At 39.5% G+C, this 21976-nt stretch overlaps 1 protein-coding gene across 1 annotated transcript in view; it reads right to left on the reverse strand.

Moving 5' to 3' along the window:
• rptor (regulatory associated protein of MTOR, complex 1) overlaps positions 1-21976 on the reverse strand; it is a 345813-nt gene that overhangs the window by 179150 nt on the left and 144687 nt on the right. Inside the window, 2 exon segments of the mRNA XM_052032980.1 lie at positions 3822-3966; positions 4667-4767. Coding sequence (XP_051888940.1) covers positions 3822-3966; positions 4667-4767 — 246 coding nt within the window.

Below are 21976 nucleotides of genomic sequence, written 5' to 3' on the forward strand. Positions count from 1 at the left end.
ACAGTGATGTCATCTGTGAATTTATAGATGACATTTGAACTGTGCTTAGGTCACACAGTCAGGAGTGTAGAGAGAGTAGAGCAGTGGACTAAGCACACATCCTTGAGGTTCGGCTGTGGTGATCGTCAGCGAGGGGGAGATGTTATTACCGATCCACACTGACTGTGGTCTCCCAATGAGGAAGTCAAGGATCCAGTTGCAGAGGAAGGTACAGAGGTCCAGGTTTTGAAGCTCATTGATTAGTACTGAGGGGATGATGGCATTGAATGCCAAACCGTAATCGATGAACTGCAGCCTGACACATGTATTGCTGTTGTCTAGGTGCTTCAAAGCCGAGTGAAGAGACGATGAGATTGCATCCACTGTAGACCTGTTGCGGCAGTAGGCAAATTGCAGCGGGTCTAAATCCTTGTTCAGGCAGGAGTTAATTCTAGCCATGACCAACCTGTCAAAGCACTTTATCACAGCAGATGTGAGTGCTACTGGGTGATAGTCTTTGAAGCAGCTAACCCTGCTCTTGTTGGGCAATGGTATGATCGATGCCCTTTTGAAGCAGGTGGGAACCTCTGACTGCAGCAGTGAGAGGTTGAAGATGTCCTTGGACACTCCAGCCAGTTGGTTTATCTGCCTTAGATCAGAATTCAGGAACCTAAACTTCACATCCTTCTCATCTCTATGATTCAGTGCCTTAGTCTTCAGAGAGCCAACCTATCATTTTGGTGGCCTGCAATTGGAATGAACGAAGAAGGTACTTCATGGAAAAATAAAAAAAACACTTATAATTCAAACTCAGGTGATGAGGAGGATTGAAATCACCACACTATCTGCTAAACAAACACACCAAAGTCAGCCATAGTATCTCATTTGATATTAAAATTCAGTAGAGATTTTTTAAGCTTTAATAATCCAACAGTTTTTCTTTTAAAATTCTTGGGATCCTATACCAAAGAAAATTCAAAGAAGTTTTCATAGTCAGATTTCAAAATCAGAGTCAGTTTCCACACAACAGGTTCTCCATGTCTGCCTCACACATCTGATGCTGATATCTTCAACCATACCTTGTTACCTCCATTTGACTGATCCAAAGCACCCTGCTAGTTAGCTCCACATAAATTTGAGGTCAACCACAAATGTCATAATTCACATGAGTCAATCACTTACGTGCTTGGGAAACTACATTTAAACCCAGTTCAGCAATGCCTTGAGTTTAAATTCTCTTCATTGATGTCTTGCCCCTTCCCATCTCTGTAATTTCATGGAGTACTACAACCATTCATGATTTCTGCACATCTCCAATTCTGGCCTCCAGATCACCCTTCACTGATCACCATGGTTTCAGCTGCCAAGGCCCCTAGCCCAAATTCCATTTGAGAATCTCCCCATCTCTTTTCTCTCCTTTAAAGACTTAAAATTACCTTTTTTTACCAAGCTCCTGATTATCAAACCTAATACTCCTTTATGTAGCTCCATGCCAATTATTTTGTTTTAATAATGCTCCAACAAACATTCTTTATGTTCAAGGTGCTGTGCAAGTATGAGCTGTGCTTGAAAGGAAATGCATCATTGGGACATCAAGCTGGCCAATGCATTTTAAATTTGTTCCATTTGACCGGACAAACAGTTCTTCCTGCTACTTACTACATTTGTGTAGAGAATGTAACTGCAGCACAAGTGCACTATAAATCCTAATAACATAAAACCTTTTAAATATCAAACATTTCTTAGAGGATTGCTTTGCTTGTTGCAAGCATAAAAATGCAGATAATTCAAATGCTTTAAGCTTGGTCATGAATGACATGACTGTCAGAGTGAACAGTGCGACATTGAACAAGAGGAAAAAACTGCCAATTTGCGTCACATATCCGTCTGGTCTTTTCCATTAAATTCAAATAAACAAAATACCATAACATGAATCCTTCAACGTGAATGGCCCACTTATAATTACAAGGACATTTTAATATTAATTCTTGAGGACAGAAAACTGGATTTTCTGAGGATTAGGAAACCGTGGCTTAGAATCAAATTTTGATTCAGTGCAATTCGTAGATGTGCACAGCTGTACACATGACATTCACTTTTCAAACACCGACTTGGAATTACAGGACATTGCACGTGATTTTACTTAGTAGGAGCCATTCCAAAAATCCTACACGTGGATTTGCTAAATATATACTGAGCATTTAATCAGTCAAAAGTTTCATTCTAAAAATGCTTTTCTAAGACTCTGAAAACTCACAATTGTATCATCAATAATTAAGACCAAGAGGTTTTATAACCAGAACCAGTGAGATTTGTGCTACATCAGTGCTAGCTCTTGGATACATCAACACAAGATTACTTCTGAAGCTCTCCACTGCCACAGCCCTGCATTTGGCTCTGCTTCAAATACAATCACCTTTTCAGGGTACTACACATATTAGGTAAAACGTATTCTACCGTCTCTTTTCACTTTGATCAAGTTAAATTCATAAAATAAAGAAGAAAATGTTACAGATGCTATAAATCTAAAGTGAAAACAGAAAATGCTGGAAATTTTCAGCAAAACAGGCAGCATCTGTGGAAAGAAATTTAACATTTCAGTGTGATGACATTTCATCCCAAACTGGGAAAAGTTAGAAATGAAACAAATGTTAAGCTGCAGAAAAGTTGGGGGTGTAATGGTGGGGGGCTAGTTCTTGGTCAGAGAAAACAAAAAGAAAGATCTGCAATAAGCTGGAAACCAGGAAAGATTGAAGGACAAGAGTGCTGGGTGAAAAAAGGTGGTATAGGTATGTCTGGAGGTGGTGTGAATTAGAAGAGACAAATTAAATGTGACATACCAGGAGAAAGAAAGAAAAAGCTGAATGCTGGTGTTCTGAAAAATAAGAGTAGAATAGTTGATCATTTTAAATCGTTGAATTCAATGTCGAGTCCAAAAGGGCATAATGTGCCAAGCTTGAAGATGAAATGCTCTTCAATAAGTTGTTTTAAGCTTCTTTGGAAGAGTTAGGAAGCCAAAGGAAAAACACTCAGAAGTAGGAATGGGGTGGAAAATTTAAGAGACAGCTGACTAGGAACTTGGGATTATACTTGCAGATTGAACCGAGAAGTTCTGCAAAGTCATAATGTCCTTGTTGCCGACTCTACAACTGGAGGAAAATGCCCTCTGCAATTTGGATGAGGCATGACAGTCGAATTCTCATTCCAGAAACTTAAGACGACAAACTCAGGATGTCATTCCATGTTGTATTATGGGTGCGTAGAACTACTGGAGATGTATCTTTTGAATGATGCATTAAAACAAGGCTTTGTCTGCACTCTCAAATAGACTGAAGCTATTCCGCAACAATATTTTGAAGAGCAGGCATGTTACCCCAGGTGTCCTGGTCAATATTTATTTCTAACACCTACAGATTATCTGATCATTATCACAATGCTGTTTGTGAGAGCTTGCTGTTTTCAGCGTAGTTAGTAAGGTAACCATGGGGTGGACAGGCGTCTTTCCCCACTTGAGTTCTGCCCTAAGGGAGCATTAAAATTCTAAACTCTGAAACAAACAGCCTGTACAGAGCTCTCTTCCAGCTCTGAGCATTCACTTAGAAGCTGAGATTTATACCAATACCCATAAAACCTGAAGGAAATTCAAACCATAACACCTACAGAAAAAAACATGTTGAGTCACCTCTAATATTTTTTAAACATAGCTTGAACCTTAACATTAAGTTTTGTCTCTTGCAGGCTTAACCCATTTAGGTATACAGAAGTTCCCAAATCAATCACTCTCAATTTGGACAGGAGCCTTCCTCGACATTTGTTTTTAGGAGGAGTAGCAGCAAACTCACCACATAGCATGCATGTACGTTGGAGGCAGACGAGGACTACTGACAGGGGTACAGTTGTACGACCTCATGATCCTCTCAGCTAAAAGAAAATTGCGGAATAAACTGGCAACCAGCAGGTCCTGTCTAAATAATTTTTGGAAGAGATCTATGGAAACAAAAAGTTAGCAATTCCTTAAAGTGTATTCACTTAAATGTTTGGAAGAGACAATTGCAGTATCTTAACAACAGATTAAAAAAAGTAAAAAGCAAATCCATAGGCAAACAAATTTTTTTCTACAATTTGACATCGCTATTCTGGACATGTCTGAAAATTATAATCAGATTTTTTTTAAAACTGCAGGAGAATCCAGAAGCTAATTAACTTATTACATATTAATTATGTAGCATGAATAAAAGGGTTTTTATTTCACATGGAGAAATTTCAAGCTGATGACGCCATGTTCTATGACACCATGAGTGGTGATGTTACACTGAAACAATAAACTCTGGGTCTACTTTGCCTGTACATTGTTTGTGAAGTTGAATTAGAACATCATACATGATTGAGGGTTAAGTGAAAGTAACCCTCAACCCTCAAATAGTGATAATGGATACCAGCAACAATAAGACAATAGACAAGCCCTCAACTGGACAAATTTAGAGCAGATGTGAGGCAATGTGCTATTCATGCCTATCCACTGTTAGGTGGGCTGATGGCACTGTGTAAGACTGCAGGGAGAGTGGAGTAAAACAGTAATTATACTCGAGGTAGAAGCAGCTCAAGTTTGAACAAATCTCCTGATGGCAATGAATGAAAAATAAATGACTTATCTGGCCTACCACTGGGAATGGAATAGACTTCTTACCTCTAGGTAATACATTCCATGCTATAGTGTCTGTTATGGCTGTAAAAATCCAATTGAGTTCTCCAAGAGGTGTTCGCCTATCATTCAGTCTTCCCGGAATTCTACATTAAAAAAACAACAGCGAGAATTGAATCAGGAAAGCTCAGAAATGTATCCCCTCACTGCTACTCAGATTAATAAATACAACAGTTGGCTCAGTGAGCCTCTTTCCCTCTATAAACATAACCATGGACACAGTCCTTAAAAATCTAACCATGCCAAAAATCAATACTATATTGCAAATAAGACCGCAGCAGTTCAATAACCTGCTTTCATCTTTATACAAGTACTTGTGTTTCTATGGTTCATAGAATGCATCAAAGCCCCCATTACTTAAAGAAAACAGGCCAAAATTGGTCACTGTGTTTACATAAGAATTGTTTGAATGCCAAAAACCACAGCTTTCTGGGAGACAGAGTCTGAAAAAGAATTCCTGTAGCTCAACACAGGTCATTTATTTTAAAAAAGGGAGGAATAACATTTGGATTGTTTGCTTAAAATTCAGTGCTCTGCAGTAGTTGAGGCTAGAATTTGCTTTCTTAAATTACACTGGTCTGAGAAAAAAAATGAAATATCTTTTTAATATATTTTACTTGTATTTCCATGGGAAATATATTAAAAAGATGTTTCTTTAAAATGTGCTCCAATACAATTTGTTAAACACTTGAACTGTGCAGGAAGAGTACATAGTACATTCTGAAAATTTCTCTCCCAACTACCAGACACTCTTGAAACAAATAAGTGTTGGAAATACTCAGGTCCAACAGGCATATGTGAGAGAGAAAGTACAAGTGACATTTCAGATCAATGACCTTTCATTAGGAACTGCTTCAGGCTTCCAGCATTCTCAATATTTTGCTTTTGGAGTTAAAAATCCCATGATTTCCCAACATTCTTCCCACCGCAGCAATAGTCTATAGAGGTGAGCTAACTGGAGTATCAGAGTGCATTTTTCTATGTCTGAATTCAGCATCAGAAACAGAATTCATCGTCTTTATATTAGTGTACCATCAGTAGCAGGAGATACTATGAATTTCAAACTGCCTAATAGTTCAAGATCAAGACACAGAATGGAAAAAATCTTGGAATTTCTTTTGTAAAAGAAAAGGCTCATATTCCTGGAGAGGTTTTGTGGGCAATCTTGGTGAAACTGTAGTGTTTTAAAATTTGTGATTTACCTTCCAAAGCCAAGGGATAGGGTAGAATTTTAGCTCCAGATTCAGCACATGTATAATGAGGTCCAGCAGCTGAAAAGTGCATTGTATGATGCAGCATTAAACAATCGTTAGGTCAATGCTATCCTGAGCAATCATGTCTGGCAAGCACAAGAGACCAATGAGATTAGTTGGCAGTTAATGAAGTTCAATCCTTCGGTAGGGTCTCTCTTGACTGACTGTGACCCCTGTAGAGTGCACCATTCAGGTGAGGTGGAGCTGCTAATCATTTTCAAGCTTCAAGTTCATTCTGGACAGATCAAATAATTAATCCTAACCATTCAAAGAGCCTCAGAAAGAAATGATCACTTAGTCAAAGTCTCTGAGGTCTTTTGCCATATGCAGAATGGTACTCAGAGGTCGATTAGTAACAAAACGTGCAAGTTAAGGTAATTTCTCTCCACCATCTCGTGCCTACACGGCAGCACCCCAATAACTAGACCGATCAAAATTTACTTAACAAACACCAAAAGAATTTTGACTCTCAGTTCCCTTCTCACCTGATTCCCAGGATAAATATTTTGACCGGTTGTCAAGCAACCAATTATGCTGCAGTTACATCACATGTCTGCATTGCAGCAATACTGTACTGCCTTCACTTTCAAATCAAAAGGCAGTACCTTGCAGTGTTACCATCAGGACTTCTACCAATACAAGGTGATGTTATATTTGGATGGCAGAAACATTACTGGAATAACTTCTGCGCAGAATGACATACATTATTCAGATCAGTAGTTTGAGTAGTCAAGCATGTTTGTGCTAACCTCCTGAGTATGAAATCTCAATGTTGTCCTATGCTGCACTATAGCTCAACCAGGGTAAATGGATAGTACAGCTTTAGGCCGTTTGCCAGATCACATGACTGAAGGTGGGTACCACATTTTTGAAGACAATATAGCTTGCCTTTAACTATCTGTCACATGCTGCCTTTTGCAAGAAAGTCATCAGCAGCTGATTTTGTTAGATTTCATATATATTTTAAATCTTAAGTTGTGTCTGTGTTTCAGAATTGCAGCAAGTTCTCTGGCTTGGAGCATCATGAAAGTAAAAAGAACCTCTTCCAGCCAACACCACAGCAGCTGCTGATCCTGAAAAATCCACTCACACTTGGAATTCCCGAATCGTAATATTTTTAAGCCTGAACTTTGCCAGCAATTTGTTCTGTTTCCAGTGTGCTATAAATCAATCTGCTTCAAATCAATAATATCATAATGCCACTTAGTCATAAAACTGACAAGTGGGGAGCTATGTTATATATAGGCTTGACTGTGTTAGGGAGCATTACAACAGACTTTAAAGAGCACTCAGGCAAATATCTAAAGTTAAATTGCCTTAACCATTCAGCGTGAAGTTCTCAGAGAATATCCAAACAAACTCAAGAAGATTGTGTCCATGTTTTTGTTTTAAAGAAATAATACACTGGGTGATCCTTCAAATATCTTGGCAACAGTTACCTAAATTTAGGTCAAAAAACAAACTGCTGGAGGAAATCAGTGGAGGGAAGTAGACAATCCAGATCAAGGGTCTCAACCTGAAATGTCAACTGACCATTTTCCTCCACAGATGGTTTCCTGACCCTCCAGCAGCTTTTTGCATCTACATCTCGTGTCACCTAATTTAGGTCACTTGAAAAATGGGAGAATAATCCATAGGGATGGGGAATAAGGAAAGTTGAGCTTCTACACAAGTTACTTCCCTGGTTGTCTCTAACCAGCAATTTACCAGTATAATACTTTTGCAAAAACGGGTGGAGTATTTGGTGCTCACTATCTTCCTGCATAATAAGCAGCAATTCAACTGCCACAATTGCTCTGGCAAGAATATGACAATTGAATTCAGTAATCCTGAATTTCAATAAAATAACCATCTCAATCTATGATAGGAACTTTTTGACTAATCAATGGTGTCTCTATTATTATGGTTGCACTGAATGCATACCCTTAAATCTTTCACTAAAAGCCAGTTGCAGTGGGTAAAAGAGTTCTGTTAGGTGCTAGCCATTTGACAGACAGTTCCTGCATGCTCGCAGGCTCAAATTGACCCAGTAGACCTTTTCTGTCAGCGACTTCATCTGAAAAGTGTTGGAGGTGGTACTGCAAGTTTTCATGATGGCTTTTAATGAGTCTTTAAAAGACTTATATTTGTAAATTATGATTCCAAATGGCACAAATAATTCAATTACTGGGTAATGTCAAAGTACAGTGCATCCTTTACACTGTCCTTTAACTAAACATGAGAAAGTTTAGAAATCATAAAATTCCATGAGGCACAACTGACCCACTTATGGATCATATAGCACAGAAACTGGCTCTTCAGCCCATCCACTCCATGCCAACCATCAAGCACCCACTTACAATTATCCTACACTAATCCCATTTTATTCTTCCCACATTCCCATCAATTTGCCCCAAATTCTACCATCTCTCACTCTAGGCACAATTTATAGTAGCCAATTAACTTACTAACCCACACTTTGGGATGTGGAAGGAAACCCATGCAATCACAGGGAGAATGTGCAAACTCTGCACAGACAGTACTGGAGGTCAGGATTGAACCTGGATCGTTTGAGCTGCGAGGCAGGAGCTCTTTTAGCTCTGCCTCTAGTCTTCGTGGATAAAAATACACGTGTTATTTCCTGATCTCTTACAACATTCTATATCAGTTTAGGCAAGCTGAGATCTTGCCCCTCCTTGTTCCTGCTGAAGTGATTCACTTAATTTCTGAGGACAATGAAGTTTAAACCAAGAGCACTAAGTGTTTACTCCCTGGCAATGGGGTGACACTTGCTTAGCCGCTACACTTTCCCTTTAAAGACAGAAGGCTGAGGCCTGAACTCTAGCTCCCTATTTCATCAATAAAATGGTTTCTCTTTTTTTTTGTGTGTATATAATCAGATAGGATGTCATGATTTATTCATTCACAGGCTGGCACTAACCCAGTTTTCAAAACACAGTGAAATTGAAGTCATGGCAGCTTTGCGTGGAATACCCAGGTCCAATAAGTCTCTTTATCTTAATCTGAACAGTTTCCTGCATTTGGAAAATGTGAGCAGATCTGGTAAATGCTCAATGTTGTGACAAAAAGCTGTAACTTAGGATCTGCAACGCTGAGCAGTCGTATCAATGATATGGCAGAAGGGACCAAATGTCATGCTCCCAGCTTTGCTGATACTACACCAGCTGGGATTGTAAGTACAGAGGAAGATGTAGGGTGACTTCAGAGAGGTATGGCCAAGCTGACTGAATGGGTGACAACATGGCAGATGGAATTCAATATGGAAAAATGCTGCACATAACAAATACTCTGCCCTGTCTGTTAAATGAGAAATTAGATATTGATGTTCAAAGGGACCTGTACATAAGTTGCTGAAGGCTAACATGCACGTGAAACAGGTGATTTAGGAAGGCAAATTGTTTGTTATCCTTTATAATAATAATGAGGGCTCGACTGCAGCAATAAAGAAGTCTTGTTACCAATTGTATTGGGCCCTGGTGAGACAGTACCTGGAGTACTGTGTACAGTTGTGGTCTCCTTACCAAAGAAAGGATGTACTTGCCATCGTGGAGTGCAGTAGAGGTTCACTGGACTAGTTACGGGGATGGTGAAGTTGTCATATGAAATGGATTAAGACAATGTTCTTCAGAGTTTAGATGAATGAGGGAAAATCACATTGAAACTTATAAAAGTGTTAAAAAAAATCTGGGCAGGCTAGATGCAGAGAGGATGCTCCCCCTGACTGAGGAGTCTAGGACTGGGGGCACAGTTTGAGAATAAAGGGTTGGCTGTTAGAACAGAAATGGGGAATATTTCTCTACCACAGAGAGCTGTGGAGACTTGGTTTTTGATTTCATTCAAAATAGTGATTAATGGATTTCAAGTGATGAAGGGATATGGTGACAGTGCTAGAAAATGTAAAGGGTCAGATGGCCTAGTCCTATTTCTTGTGTTCTCATGTTCTAATAACAACGTGATAAAAAGGGCATACTCTTGTAGACTCCCCAAGACTTATTCATTCTTGGGACACCTGCTTGAATAGAACTGGGAGCTGAAGAAAACATGCTTTTCTGGCATGATAGAGGTAGTAGCATAGACTGAAAAGAAAGCATCGAAGATGGCAATTCCACTGGTTCTGAAGCAGTTGAAGGAAATGCAGTGCTCTGAAGGATAACTTTCAGTATATTGAGAATCAGGAAATAAAGCATAACAATTACAATGTCTTCAAATCAAATTACACATTCTCCAATGGGATTTTCATCCAACAGTCACAGAGTATCTTCCTATATTTGGACTACCTATAGTAGTCATCGTCTATGTAAAATCCTCCAAATCCACTGGCAAGATAACTGAAGCAACAACAGCATCCTCTCCCAGGGCAACATGCCCAGTGGTGAGGCCCTAATTACATTTGGTCAACTCCTTCCGAAAGAGGCACTGTATTCAGAGCATGATCACGGAGAGAGATTACCAGGTGGACAGAGGATGATTCAAGGTTGTTTTCATAGCCTACTTTAAAAATGCAGAATCACCATAGACTCCTGGACATTACTGCCCAAAGGAATTCCACTGAGAACCATAAATCCATGCATCAGGAGTATGCACAAGCCCACCTCAGACTATCCACCCGCCCAATGTGTCAGGCACCTACTGTGGTAAAATATGCAGTTCCCACATTTGCCTCATCAGCCCCTTGGAACCCAGGGAACTGAAGTGGAAGCAAGTCATCCTCAATCCAGAGGCACTGCCCAAGAAGAAGAATCCTCAATTATTCATCAGCTTAAGCAACAAAATCTGACATTAATATGTATTTTGTGTTTCCAATACAGGAAGACAGATTTTGTCTTCAGATACAGTAAGGTGATCTAGCCAAACATGAAAATCCTATATACATGAAGTTCTATTCCTGACATTCAAAATGTAATCACTTGTGCAGCTTCTGTAGAAAGACAACCAAAAGCCTCAATCTATTTTCATTATCACCTTGACTTTTTGGAATACTTTATCCATAAGTGTCTCATTGTTTATGAAAAGTTACAGAACCATGCTAAGAGTAGTAAAAAGTAGAGAATGCTTGGAACACTGCAATTCAGATCTCTTCTTGGAGGGAAAGGGGAATAGTGATAGGACAGAAACAGAGGGATATTAATTGATCCCAGGGATCACTGAACAAAGCAAAAGAAGACAGATATAATGGGACTGGGAAAGAAACAAAAGATGGACCTGGAGGATAAAAAACAGAACTATTACCTGATTCTAGAGGTTAAATAAAGGGATGGTTCTGATCTCAAGTTGAATTCAATGATAAGGCCAAATCAAAAAATGAGGTCCAGTTCCTCAAGCTTGAATGGTGATGGGCAATAAAACGGCTAACACGAGAAGGAGGGAGCTCCAAGAATACCCTGTAATGGATGATGACAGGAACCAGCAAGTGATTGCTAAGGACAAGGTTGAAGCATTCACTCAATATTCAGGCAGAAGCACCGAGTGGATGAGCAATTTCAGCTTCCTCCCGAGATCCCAACCACCAGATGATCAGTCAATTCAACCCACTCCACACAGGATATCAAGAAATAACTGAAAGCTCTGGTTACTAAGAAGTATCATCTTGGCTAGAGGATTGAAGAGCTTGCTTCCAAACTGGCTGTGTCTCTACTCAAGCTGCCCGATATTTTATAACAGTGGCATCTCATGTACCTGATAATGTGGAAAATTGGCTGGTTATGTACTGCTCTGAAAAAGCAAGACTAAAGCAATCTGGCTAAATCTATGTCCAGAGACAACGCTATCAAGCAGCATTTACCCAGCAACAATGTGCCTTTTGAGTTTTGCTGGGACCATTTGACTCCAAACCTCTTCAGAGCCTTAGTCCAAACCTGGACCAAACAGCTGAATTCCAAAGAGGTGAGAATGACACTGACCTTGTTTTAAATGCACCATTTCACTGAGTGCAGTATCAAGGAGACCCGATCAAACAGGTTAATATCATCAAGGGAAAACAATCCTTTCTGAAATCATATCTTTCACAAAGGAAGATGGTTGCATTTGTTGGAAATCATTTAGCCCAGCCCCAGCTCATTGGAGCTGGAGTTTCTCACAACAATGTCCTTGGCCCATTCACCTTCAGTAACTTCATCAATGACCTCCCTTCCGCCACAAGTCAGAAGTGAGCATACTCATGGGTGTCTGCATACATTCAATTCCATTCCCAACTCCTCAGCAAACAAATTAGTCCATGCCTGCATGCAGCAAGACCTAGATAACATGCAGGCATGAGGTAGAGTGGCAAGTAACATATGCACTGCTAAAGGGCCATCAGTGACTATCTCCACCCAGAGAGTGCAACCACCAATCTTTGGCATTGCTCAAACCCAAGCCATCAACATCTGGGGTTCACCTTTGACCAGAAACTTAACTGGACTAGCCACATAAATACAAAAGAGGCTGTGGCAAGTGACTTACTTCCTCATACCGCAATGTTTCTTCAACATCTATTAGGCACCAGTCAGGAGTGTCAGCACCAAGAGTACTCAAGAAGTTTGACACCATCTATGACAAAGCAGCCTACATGATCCACCATTCCAAGTAGTCATCCCTTCCACCACCATTGCACAGAGTGTGTTCCATCTACAAAATGCACTGCAGTTACTCACCAAGATTGTGTCAACAGCACCTTCCAAACCTGCATATTCTACCACAAAGGATGATAAGGGCAGCAGGCATATTGGAACATTTCATTTGCATGAAAATACAGACTTGAAAATAGTCACTCCTTTATCATCACCGGATCTTAATGCTTCCTCAACAGCACTGTGCGAGTCCCTTCACCAGAAGGACTGCAATGGTTCAGGAAGACACTCCAATGGTTGGACATACCATGCACAAAGGAAGATCACCACCTTCTAAAGGGCAATTAGGAATGGGCAATAGATGCTGACCTTGCTGGCAGCATCCTGATCATAAAAAAATGAAGTACAATTGAACCCTGTAAACATTCACTGATTTTTATGACCTATTCATTTTACAGTGCTTTAACTGTAATGCCCTCTCCCCCAAGTATCAAGGCCGCTAGCCCAATGAAACAGCAGTGCACACAGTGCAAACATCACTAGGTTCTGACATCTTTTGTTACCGACTGAAGTCGAGACTGCTCTAACCCAAACTGCGGTTTCTTGTGTGCTTGACGGTTTTCTATTTTCCCCAGCCACTTACAGAATTCATAACCATTAAAATCCAAGGGCCAAGAGGCGAAGGTAGTGAAGGGACAGAACCTTTAAGCAGAAATTTTGCATCCGCCCCCATACCTGAGGGCACAAAGAAAAACTGGAAGCGGAGGAATAAATTGTTGAATGATTGAGCAAGATTACGTAATTAGGCAAGAAAATGTACAGGAAGAATTAATGGGACTACTAGCTGACAAATCACTTGAATATCATTCCCTGGGGCTTTAAACAAAGCAGTGGATGCATTACTTTCCATTTTCCAGAATTCCCCAGATTCTTGAACAGACCCAGTGGATTGGTAGATAGGAGATGTAACATAATTCAAGAAAGGATATACAGGAAGCTATATGGATAGCCTGATGTTAGTAATACAAATGCTGGAATCCATTAAGGACATGATAACAGGGCGTTTGGAGAATCACAATACAATTAGCTGGAGTCTAATAGTTTTACAAATGGGAAATAGTACTTGGCAAATCTATTTGCGTTTTTGAGGGCATAACCTGCAAGACAGCTGATAAATCGTCTTTGGATATATGGATGTTTGTATTTTCAGCAGGTATTTAATAAGACACAACGTGAGAAGTTGGTGTATAAGTTTAGGCTCATGAGATGCAGTAGCATGGATTAAGGGAAGGCTGACCAGCAAAAGTAGAATAAAGGGGTAATTTTCCAGGAGAGGACTTCGCAAAGTGCCTCAAGGATAACCACTTGGACCTCGGTGATCGAATCTAATGCATCCAAGTTTATTGTTGAATCAAAATTATGTAAAATATGGCTTCAAGGAAGTTGCAAATTAGCTACATAGATGAGAGGGCAAAGTGGTGGTTGATAGAATATGAGGAGATGTGAGATTCTCAACTTTAATAGGAAGGGCACAAAATCAAAAAATGCTTTGAGCCAAAATATTTAGGAAATGCTGGTATCCAGAAGGATTTGAGTGCCAATACATACAAGATATGAAAAGTTAATCTGCAAGTACAGGAAGCAACTGGAAGGCGAAAAGGTAGGGTTCCCTTTATTCCAAGATGCTGCACTATAAAGAAACATCAATTTATACTCAAGGAAAAGTCATTTTTCTCATTCAGTTTCTTTCTTTTAAAGTGTTCTTTACAATGTTCAGTGTAGCTGTTATTTCTGCAGGACCAATTGGTCTCTATTTCTAAGGCTAAATAAAAAAAAAATTGGGTCAATTATCCAACCCTGGATGCCATCAAAGATCTTACTCAGCATCTATGGACAGCTACTTTCTAGCAGAGGTCATAGCTAGCAATCTCGAGACGATTTCTTTGAGCAATTGTCCTCTTGAAGATGGCAGCACTCAGGCCAATTGAAAGGCAAAACTGCTCAATTGAAGACAGTTAATTCAGTACAGATTGGGAGTTTAATCTGGGATTTGTATGATTTCACTGGAATTTAGAAAGTTGAATATAGACATGTAGTGTGGGTACAAAGCAAGCAGGGTATGATTCTGAGTTGTCACCTGTGATTATCAACTGTCTTATATATTGTAAAGCCTAGGTCAAATTTTGAACGTCAACTAACAAAGTTGATTCCCCAAACCAGTTACAAATAATAGTGTGCTCTATAAACCTAGAAGAACCCAGACAGATTACTGTTCTCTACCATACTGAGAGCAGTGGCACCAAATGTGGCTTCACTATGTTCAAGTTCAAGAGACATGAAATCAAAGTTCAACTAAAACTTTCCATTACTCAAAATGAGAATTGATTATGATCACATAGATGAAACATAACTGTGATATATCACAATTAAATGACATTTACAGCCTAGGCTCATCTGTAAAGAAGGGGCACTTTACTGAACTACAAAAACACCTCTACCTTTGTAAAAGCACAGGGCTTTGGAAGAAGTCAAGGACTAGGTAAGAGAGAAAAAAAAGTATCAGGAAAAGTGTGAATTTTCATGCACACAATGTAAACTGAATGCAAGCTTGTGATTAGGATCAACAAACAATCTGCTGGAGGAACTCAGCGGGTGGAGCAGCATCTGTGGGGTGGGGTGGTGGGGGAATGGAATTATTGACGTTGTCCTGATGCAGGGCTTCAACCCCAAACATTGACAACTCCTCTCCCCTCCCCCACATATGCTGATGACCCACTGAATTCCTCCAGCAGATTGTTGCTCCAGATTCCAACATCTGCATTCTCTCACATCTCCTTGTGATTAGGATTGCTGACTTCCAGAAGAAATAATGGATTCCATCAGGCATTCCAAGAGCAATTGGATTGACATCTTCAAGTCCAAAAGCACACAGATATAATGAGAAATAGAAAGAAAAGTTAGATTACACGAGTTCTCTCTCTTCCCTTCACCCCAAGTACAGTAAGAATCATTTCCTGTTACAGTAATTGGGTGCAGCAAACATTGCCAATGATAGAACTTGAAATCAAATTTCCCATATCCTCAAGGCAGGCATGTTAATGTGAAAAGTGGTCTGTTTAAAGATAGAACCTATTTTACAGCACTTTCTTTGGGAAATGGATCAAATAGGGTATAAGCTCTAGCATAGACTGGTTGGGATAAATAGTCTGTTCAATTCAAATTGTACAAAATTTTTAAAATGTGTCAGTCTCTGACTGCCAGAAATTGACCCAGTGCAAATTCATTAATAATTCTGAAAATCAATTCAAAAAAGATCGAGAAAAGTGTAAATTTTGGAAATCAGTGAATTTCAGAAAATTCTAAAAATACTCAGGTGGCTCAGTCAGCATCACTGATAGAAAGATTTTCCTTTCCAGACACTAAATGACTTACTTTACTCTCAGCATTCTCAACTCAGTTATGTGTAGTTAATTCCCCAGCTTTCTACTTAGAGGTCTTGAATGACCAGCTTTAAATAGCACATACAGTCTTATTCAGTTATTACTCCTTGCAGTGGTGAAAAGAATCCTTTCATGATTTGTATTGATTTAACTTCTACCAAAACAACTGAATTAGCAACCTCTTGGCCTAACACTTGATACCAGAATACTTTTACACAACTGATCTATTTTCAAGTAGCTCAGGATATACAGTGGTGGGAAATGGACACCATACAACCAAAGATCAATAGACTGGAGACTGTATGACTACCAATTACACTCAGTTCAAATTACTCGACTTCATCTAGGTGGCATATTAAACAGACCCTCTTTGCTAACTTAATATTCACAGATTACAAGTACAATGAGATTTCTCTCACCTCTAACTTATACACAAGTATACCTTAAGTAATACAATTACGTAAGGATATTCATCTGTTCCATGTGAATTAAAGCAAGATTGACAGCATCATTGACAAAAGATGCAATCACTGTAATGCTGACATTGCAAGCTTGACTTTATAAACTGAGAGTAAGGACGCAGTTTCTGTTATATAGTTGGCATTTAGCAACTAAAAAAAAAGCAAGGCTTAATATTAAAATACAAGAATACGTTCCAGCAAAATATGTTTGCTATTTCAACTGATGCACTTCATTATGTTAATGGGTGGCACGGTAGCGTAGCGGTTAGCGCGATGTTATTACAGTGTCAGCGATCGGGGTTCGATTCGTGTCGCTGTCTGTAAGGAGTTTGTACGTTCTCCCGTGTCTGCATGGGTTTCCTCCCGGTGCTCCGGTTTCCTCCCACATTCCAGAGATGTATGGGTAGGTTAATATGGGTTTAAAATGGGCGGCGTGGACTCATTGGGCCGGAAGGGCCTATTACCACGCTGTAAATAAAATTTTTAAAAAATTTTAGAAAAAAACTTCTGGGAGTATGGTAATGGGACACAAACTTAAAGGAGATTGGATTTCCTGACTTCAGATACATTCAGGAAAAGGCAGATATTTTTCCGTAAATGGAAATGAAAAAGTTAACAGAATGACACCATCCGTTATTGAATGGACCTCAGTGAGCAGCTCTGGAGCACCTTTGCAAATATGAAAAAATCTTTCTTGGCTGCCTGCACAGCAACAGAAAAGGAGACCAAGAATCCTATTCTTTTAATTCCATGTTATCAATAGGAGAGTATAACTTTTCCACAGCAGGCCATAAACACAATCAAATTGACATGAGATGCTTAGAAATTTCAGAGGGAGAAAAGGTTGGCATGGGTTCCATTCAAAATTCAAAGATCAATATTGTTTGCATTTCAGTGTTACTTGTTTCCCAATAGGTATTTACCTCCCCCTTGAAATGGACTCCTTTACTGGGGCCATCTGGCAATTCACCTACATTGTCATTGTTAACTGTGAGCTTAGATAGCAAATGGTGAGTTTCAGTGTCTAACTGCATTTCTATCATCAACTGACACTGTTGGGGCTAGTAACCCCTGTCCAATTTATCCTTTTTGCACTCAATTGCACTACTGAGATAATTTCCCTATTGTAACTAGTGGCAAGATGGTGAATTCACTGCAGAAATAAACCCAGGACCTCCTTGGTTTTGTTTGGTACCATGACTTAATCTCTAAACCATTTGAAGAACAGTTCCAAGCAACTTACAGAATTTTCTGTAAATCAGGTCGACAATTCATGGAAGTGATACATGCATCTCACTTGTTTGCCAGTTGTGAATGATTTCACACAGATCATGACATATTTTCTTTATCCTGCCTCTTGCAAATTTGAACAGAGCTCATCAGTTTCCTTGCAAGTTGTCAGTTATGCATGTAGAAATACATGTCTTTCACGTATGACATAACATGCCTTCCTGTAATTTTGCAACATAACAAAGATATATACAATCAATGGGCACCAACAATATGAGATACAAAAGCAAACTTCATTTTAAGATTAACACATGTCCTGCCACGTGTCATTTCATAATCAGAAAGCACTTTAGTCAATAAATGATCACTATATTACACAGTCGGGCAGAAGATACAAAAGCTGGAGAGCACATGCCACCAGGCTCAAGGACAGGCTTCTAATCCTGCTGTCTATCAGACTCCTGAATGGGCCTCTCGTGTGCTGAGAGATGAACTCGTGATCTCCTCATCTACCCTGTGGTGGCCCTTTGCACTTTGTGTCTACTGCACTTCACTTTCTCTGTAACTGGTTGCACTATATTCTGCCATTGTGTTTTCCTTTTTACTACCTCGATGTATTTACATATGGAATGATCTGTCTGCATGGCACGCAAACAAAAGCTTTTCACTGTATCTCGGTTACGTGGGACAATAATAAACCAATACCAATCTTTGCAGCCACAAAATAATCTGTCAAAACAATGTACATGATATACCTTTGAGGGTTTCTTTAGCATGATAGGGCAAGGAATTGTGGATTAATGTGCACTCCATTGTTAGTATGCAAATAAAAGTGTTTAGGAAGAGTTATTATGGCATTGAGCTTTATTCCTCCATTAGCCTCATTAAAAATGGGAATACACCAAAGTCCAAATGAATACCAAGAAATTGCTAATTTGCTTTGCAAATACTAGTTAAATTCCCAGTAGAAAATCGCAGCTGTTAAATCTTGCAACCAAGGACCATGCAGCAGTGCAATTAATGACCCTGACAGTCAATCGACCTGGGGAGACCCATAAAAGGGAACAAATAAAATTACAGTCTCCCACCTAAATTTTTCCTCTTTTTACATTTTTAATACAATGGAATTCTTCTCATTTATGTTCTCTCCCTCTCTCTAAACCCACCACATTTCCTTCACTTTTAATTTTTTCTTTCTCTGCTCTCTTAGTGTTATGGGAGTCATAGAGAGGTACAAAACTGTAACTGTCTTTTCTCCCCACTGATGGCTTCACTGACATTTTTGCACTAATCCTACCCTACTTATTACTATTATTCTCTCCTGTATTCCTATCACCCCCCAATATTCCAACCCCCCAGATTCTGAAGAACTCAGAAGAAAACCCATGTGGTCACCTGCAAGTGGAGTTCACCTCCATGTGGAACCTACAAACTCCCACACAGACAGCACTCGGAGGTCAGGATTGAACCCAGGTTGCTGGAGCTGTGAGGAAGCGGCTCTACTAGCTGTTGCCACAGTGCCACCCATAGGTGGTCCTTCGATATCAAGGATGATTGCCTTCCATTTTGGCTGGAACCTGCAGACTCCTTCCGTAGACTAGGTTAGGAGATGCTTGACAACTAGTGAGGTGGTGCACTCCTGTTATTTATAATGAGCAGCTGTGTGCTCCTGACACATTAATTTGAGGTTCTGAGGGGCATCTAAATGTTGAGCAATCTTGGCTGCCAGGGATTTCCAGGAAACAGCAAGGGATATTGCATTGTTTCCAAGACCTTGAAGAACATCCTTGAATCTTTCCCTTTGTCCTCCGGGTAATCTTGCCTGATAACAGAGTTTGGAAATAGAGTGCCTGTTTGAGAGTCTGCTGTCATGCATGCAAGCAAACATGTCGTATGAGTGCAATTAAGCCTCAATGCTGAGAAAGTTGGGCTGGTAGAGGATACTTACATGTCTCCACAAAAACCTCCAAATCCACTAGAAGGATAGCACATCCTATTTGGTGGTATCCTTCCAGGGCCTTCAGGTGTATTCTGCAAGCAATCCAATTGAGCAGAAATCATCACCACCTCCATAACTTACTTGATTACCACATTTCCTCCTCTAGCTTCTCTAGCTTAATTTTCATCATTTTGAGGAGGCTAATCACTGGTCCCCATCATCCACAAGATCAAACAACCTTTCGACCTCTACATTTTTACCAAATGACACTTAGGGCAATCTGCCATACCTGGAGCTGAAGGGAAAGGAGTAAAATTCCATTCATGAGACACCAAGAGATAATCGCCTCCAGCAAGTTTTGGGCCATTACTGAAGTAATCCTGAACACATTAAATGTGTTCTGAATATTTAATTTCGGCATGGCAACAGGCAATGTTTTCTGCCCAAAGGATACCACATTTAGATTAAAATGAAAATAATGTTGCGACAACGATCTGCCACATTTTGATAGTATCATGCAATTGTATCTGCATATTTTGAATATCGTTGTTATTAATAGATAATGACCCCAGCAGTACACTGGCTTATTTTTGTTTTTTTTTAAAAGTTCCATCATCATCTAACAATCTATTACAATTGCAAATGAGCTCATTAGGAAGAATTTTATCTCACCTGAACTGTGTAACTGAAACAAAAAAAAACACATAACGTAAAAGTACTTGACATGCTGTTTCTGGTAAAAAGTCCTGAAATTGGTATTTTAAGAGCTTTTACCAATTCCTCCCCTAAAACTTTGACAGGGGGCTCGCTTTATTATAAGCAAGAATTTCTCAAAAATATTACGTACAAACTGAAGATTGCCAAGAAGTGGTTAAAATTAAATAACTACTGAATTACTGGCCAGCTTAATCACCTCCTCAACAATAATCAAAAGCCAATTTTCCCAAGTTTAATGGGTAAAATGCAACTTTTCTAAGATGTAACAAGAAGCTTCATCTAGCAGAAGAGTATTGCTGTGCTAATGCACAATTTACACACAATACTCTTCCTTTTTTCCCTTCGCAATGGAGCATCTAATAGGAGGGATAGGACCCTCAAGGTTGTCTGCCCATTCAGATAGGATCATGGCTAAAATACTACTTCAAATCCACTTTCTTGCAGTCTCCGTGTCATTTGATTCACTTCATGACCAAACATCCATCAATTTTAAACCTGAATGCTTTCTTAATGGGAATTCCAAAGATTCAAAATCTCTCTTTAAGCAGAAAATGATCATCAGGAACACCGATCATGGAAACACAAGAAAAAGGAGCAGGAGTAGGTACCTGACCCTTAAGCCTGCCTCATGTCAGTGAATACCATCAGAGCTGATCTGTTCAGGCCACAACTCCTCTTTTGTGCCAATTTCCCATTGACCTCAATCTTCCAATAATTTATCTATCTCCTCCAATGATCAAGCCTCCACAGTCATCCGGGCAGAGAATTCCAGGAAGTCATCACCCTCTGCACCTCAGTTTCAAAACTACTGCCCTCCTTATCTCTATAAGTATGTGCCCTTGATCAACACTCTTGCACCACTGGAAACATCTCAACATCTATCCTGTCATATCTCCTTAGGAGCATACGTTTTAATAAAATCACACCTTATTCTTCTAAACTTCAAAGATAAAGACGTGACTTGTGGCTCATGAAAGGGCAAATAACTCATCCCAGAAATTAACCTGGTAAGTCTCTTATGGACTTCCTCCAATGCCAGTATATACTTTCTTAAATAAGGAGATCAAAACTGTATTTTACTCCAGGTGTGACCTGGAGTACATCTTGTACAATTATATCCAAGTTCCCTGCTTCTAAACGTCAACCCCCTTGCAATGGGGGCCTTAACGCCATTTGCCTTCCTAACTCCTTGCTGCACCTGCTTGCTAACAGTTACTCAGAGCTATCACAGGGATATGAACAAACACTAGCGTTTAAGTAATTTGCAGGGCAAAGGGGAAACGGGACTGACTAGATTGGTCATGAAGGCATGGGCTTGAAAGGTTTACTGGCCTCCTTGTCAGTAATAATTCTCTGGAAGTCAATAAAAAACTGCAGATATTGAAAATATGAAATAAAAATAGAAAATACTGGAAACACACAGTTAAAGCATCATCTATGAAAAGAAACAGAATTAGCATTTCAAGTTGAAGATGGTTAACACCTTTGCCTAATGTTCACTTTCTGTTGGTGCTGTCTGACCAGCTGACTGTTTCCAACATGGTCTGTTACTATAAAAGTTTTAAACTGATGACCTCTTCTTAAAGAGTTCATCATCCTTAAATGTTGACACCATGTCACTGGAGATAAAGCCCCTTTCAGCATCTACTTCTGTCAAGTTCAAAGAATTTTATTACATTTCATGAGATTGCCTTTGTTTTTCTAAAC

This window comes from Pristis pectinata, chromosome 18 (assembly GCF_009764475.1).
Source record: "Pristis pectinata isolate sPriPec2 chromosome 18, sPriPec2.1.pri, whole genome shotgun sequence".
Taxonomy (NCBI): domain Eukaryota; kingdom Metazoa; phylum Chordata; class Chondrichthyes; order Rhinopristiformes; family Pristidae; genus Pristis; species Pristis pectinata.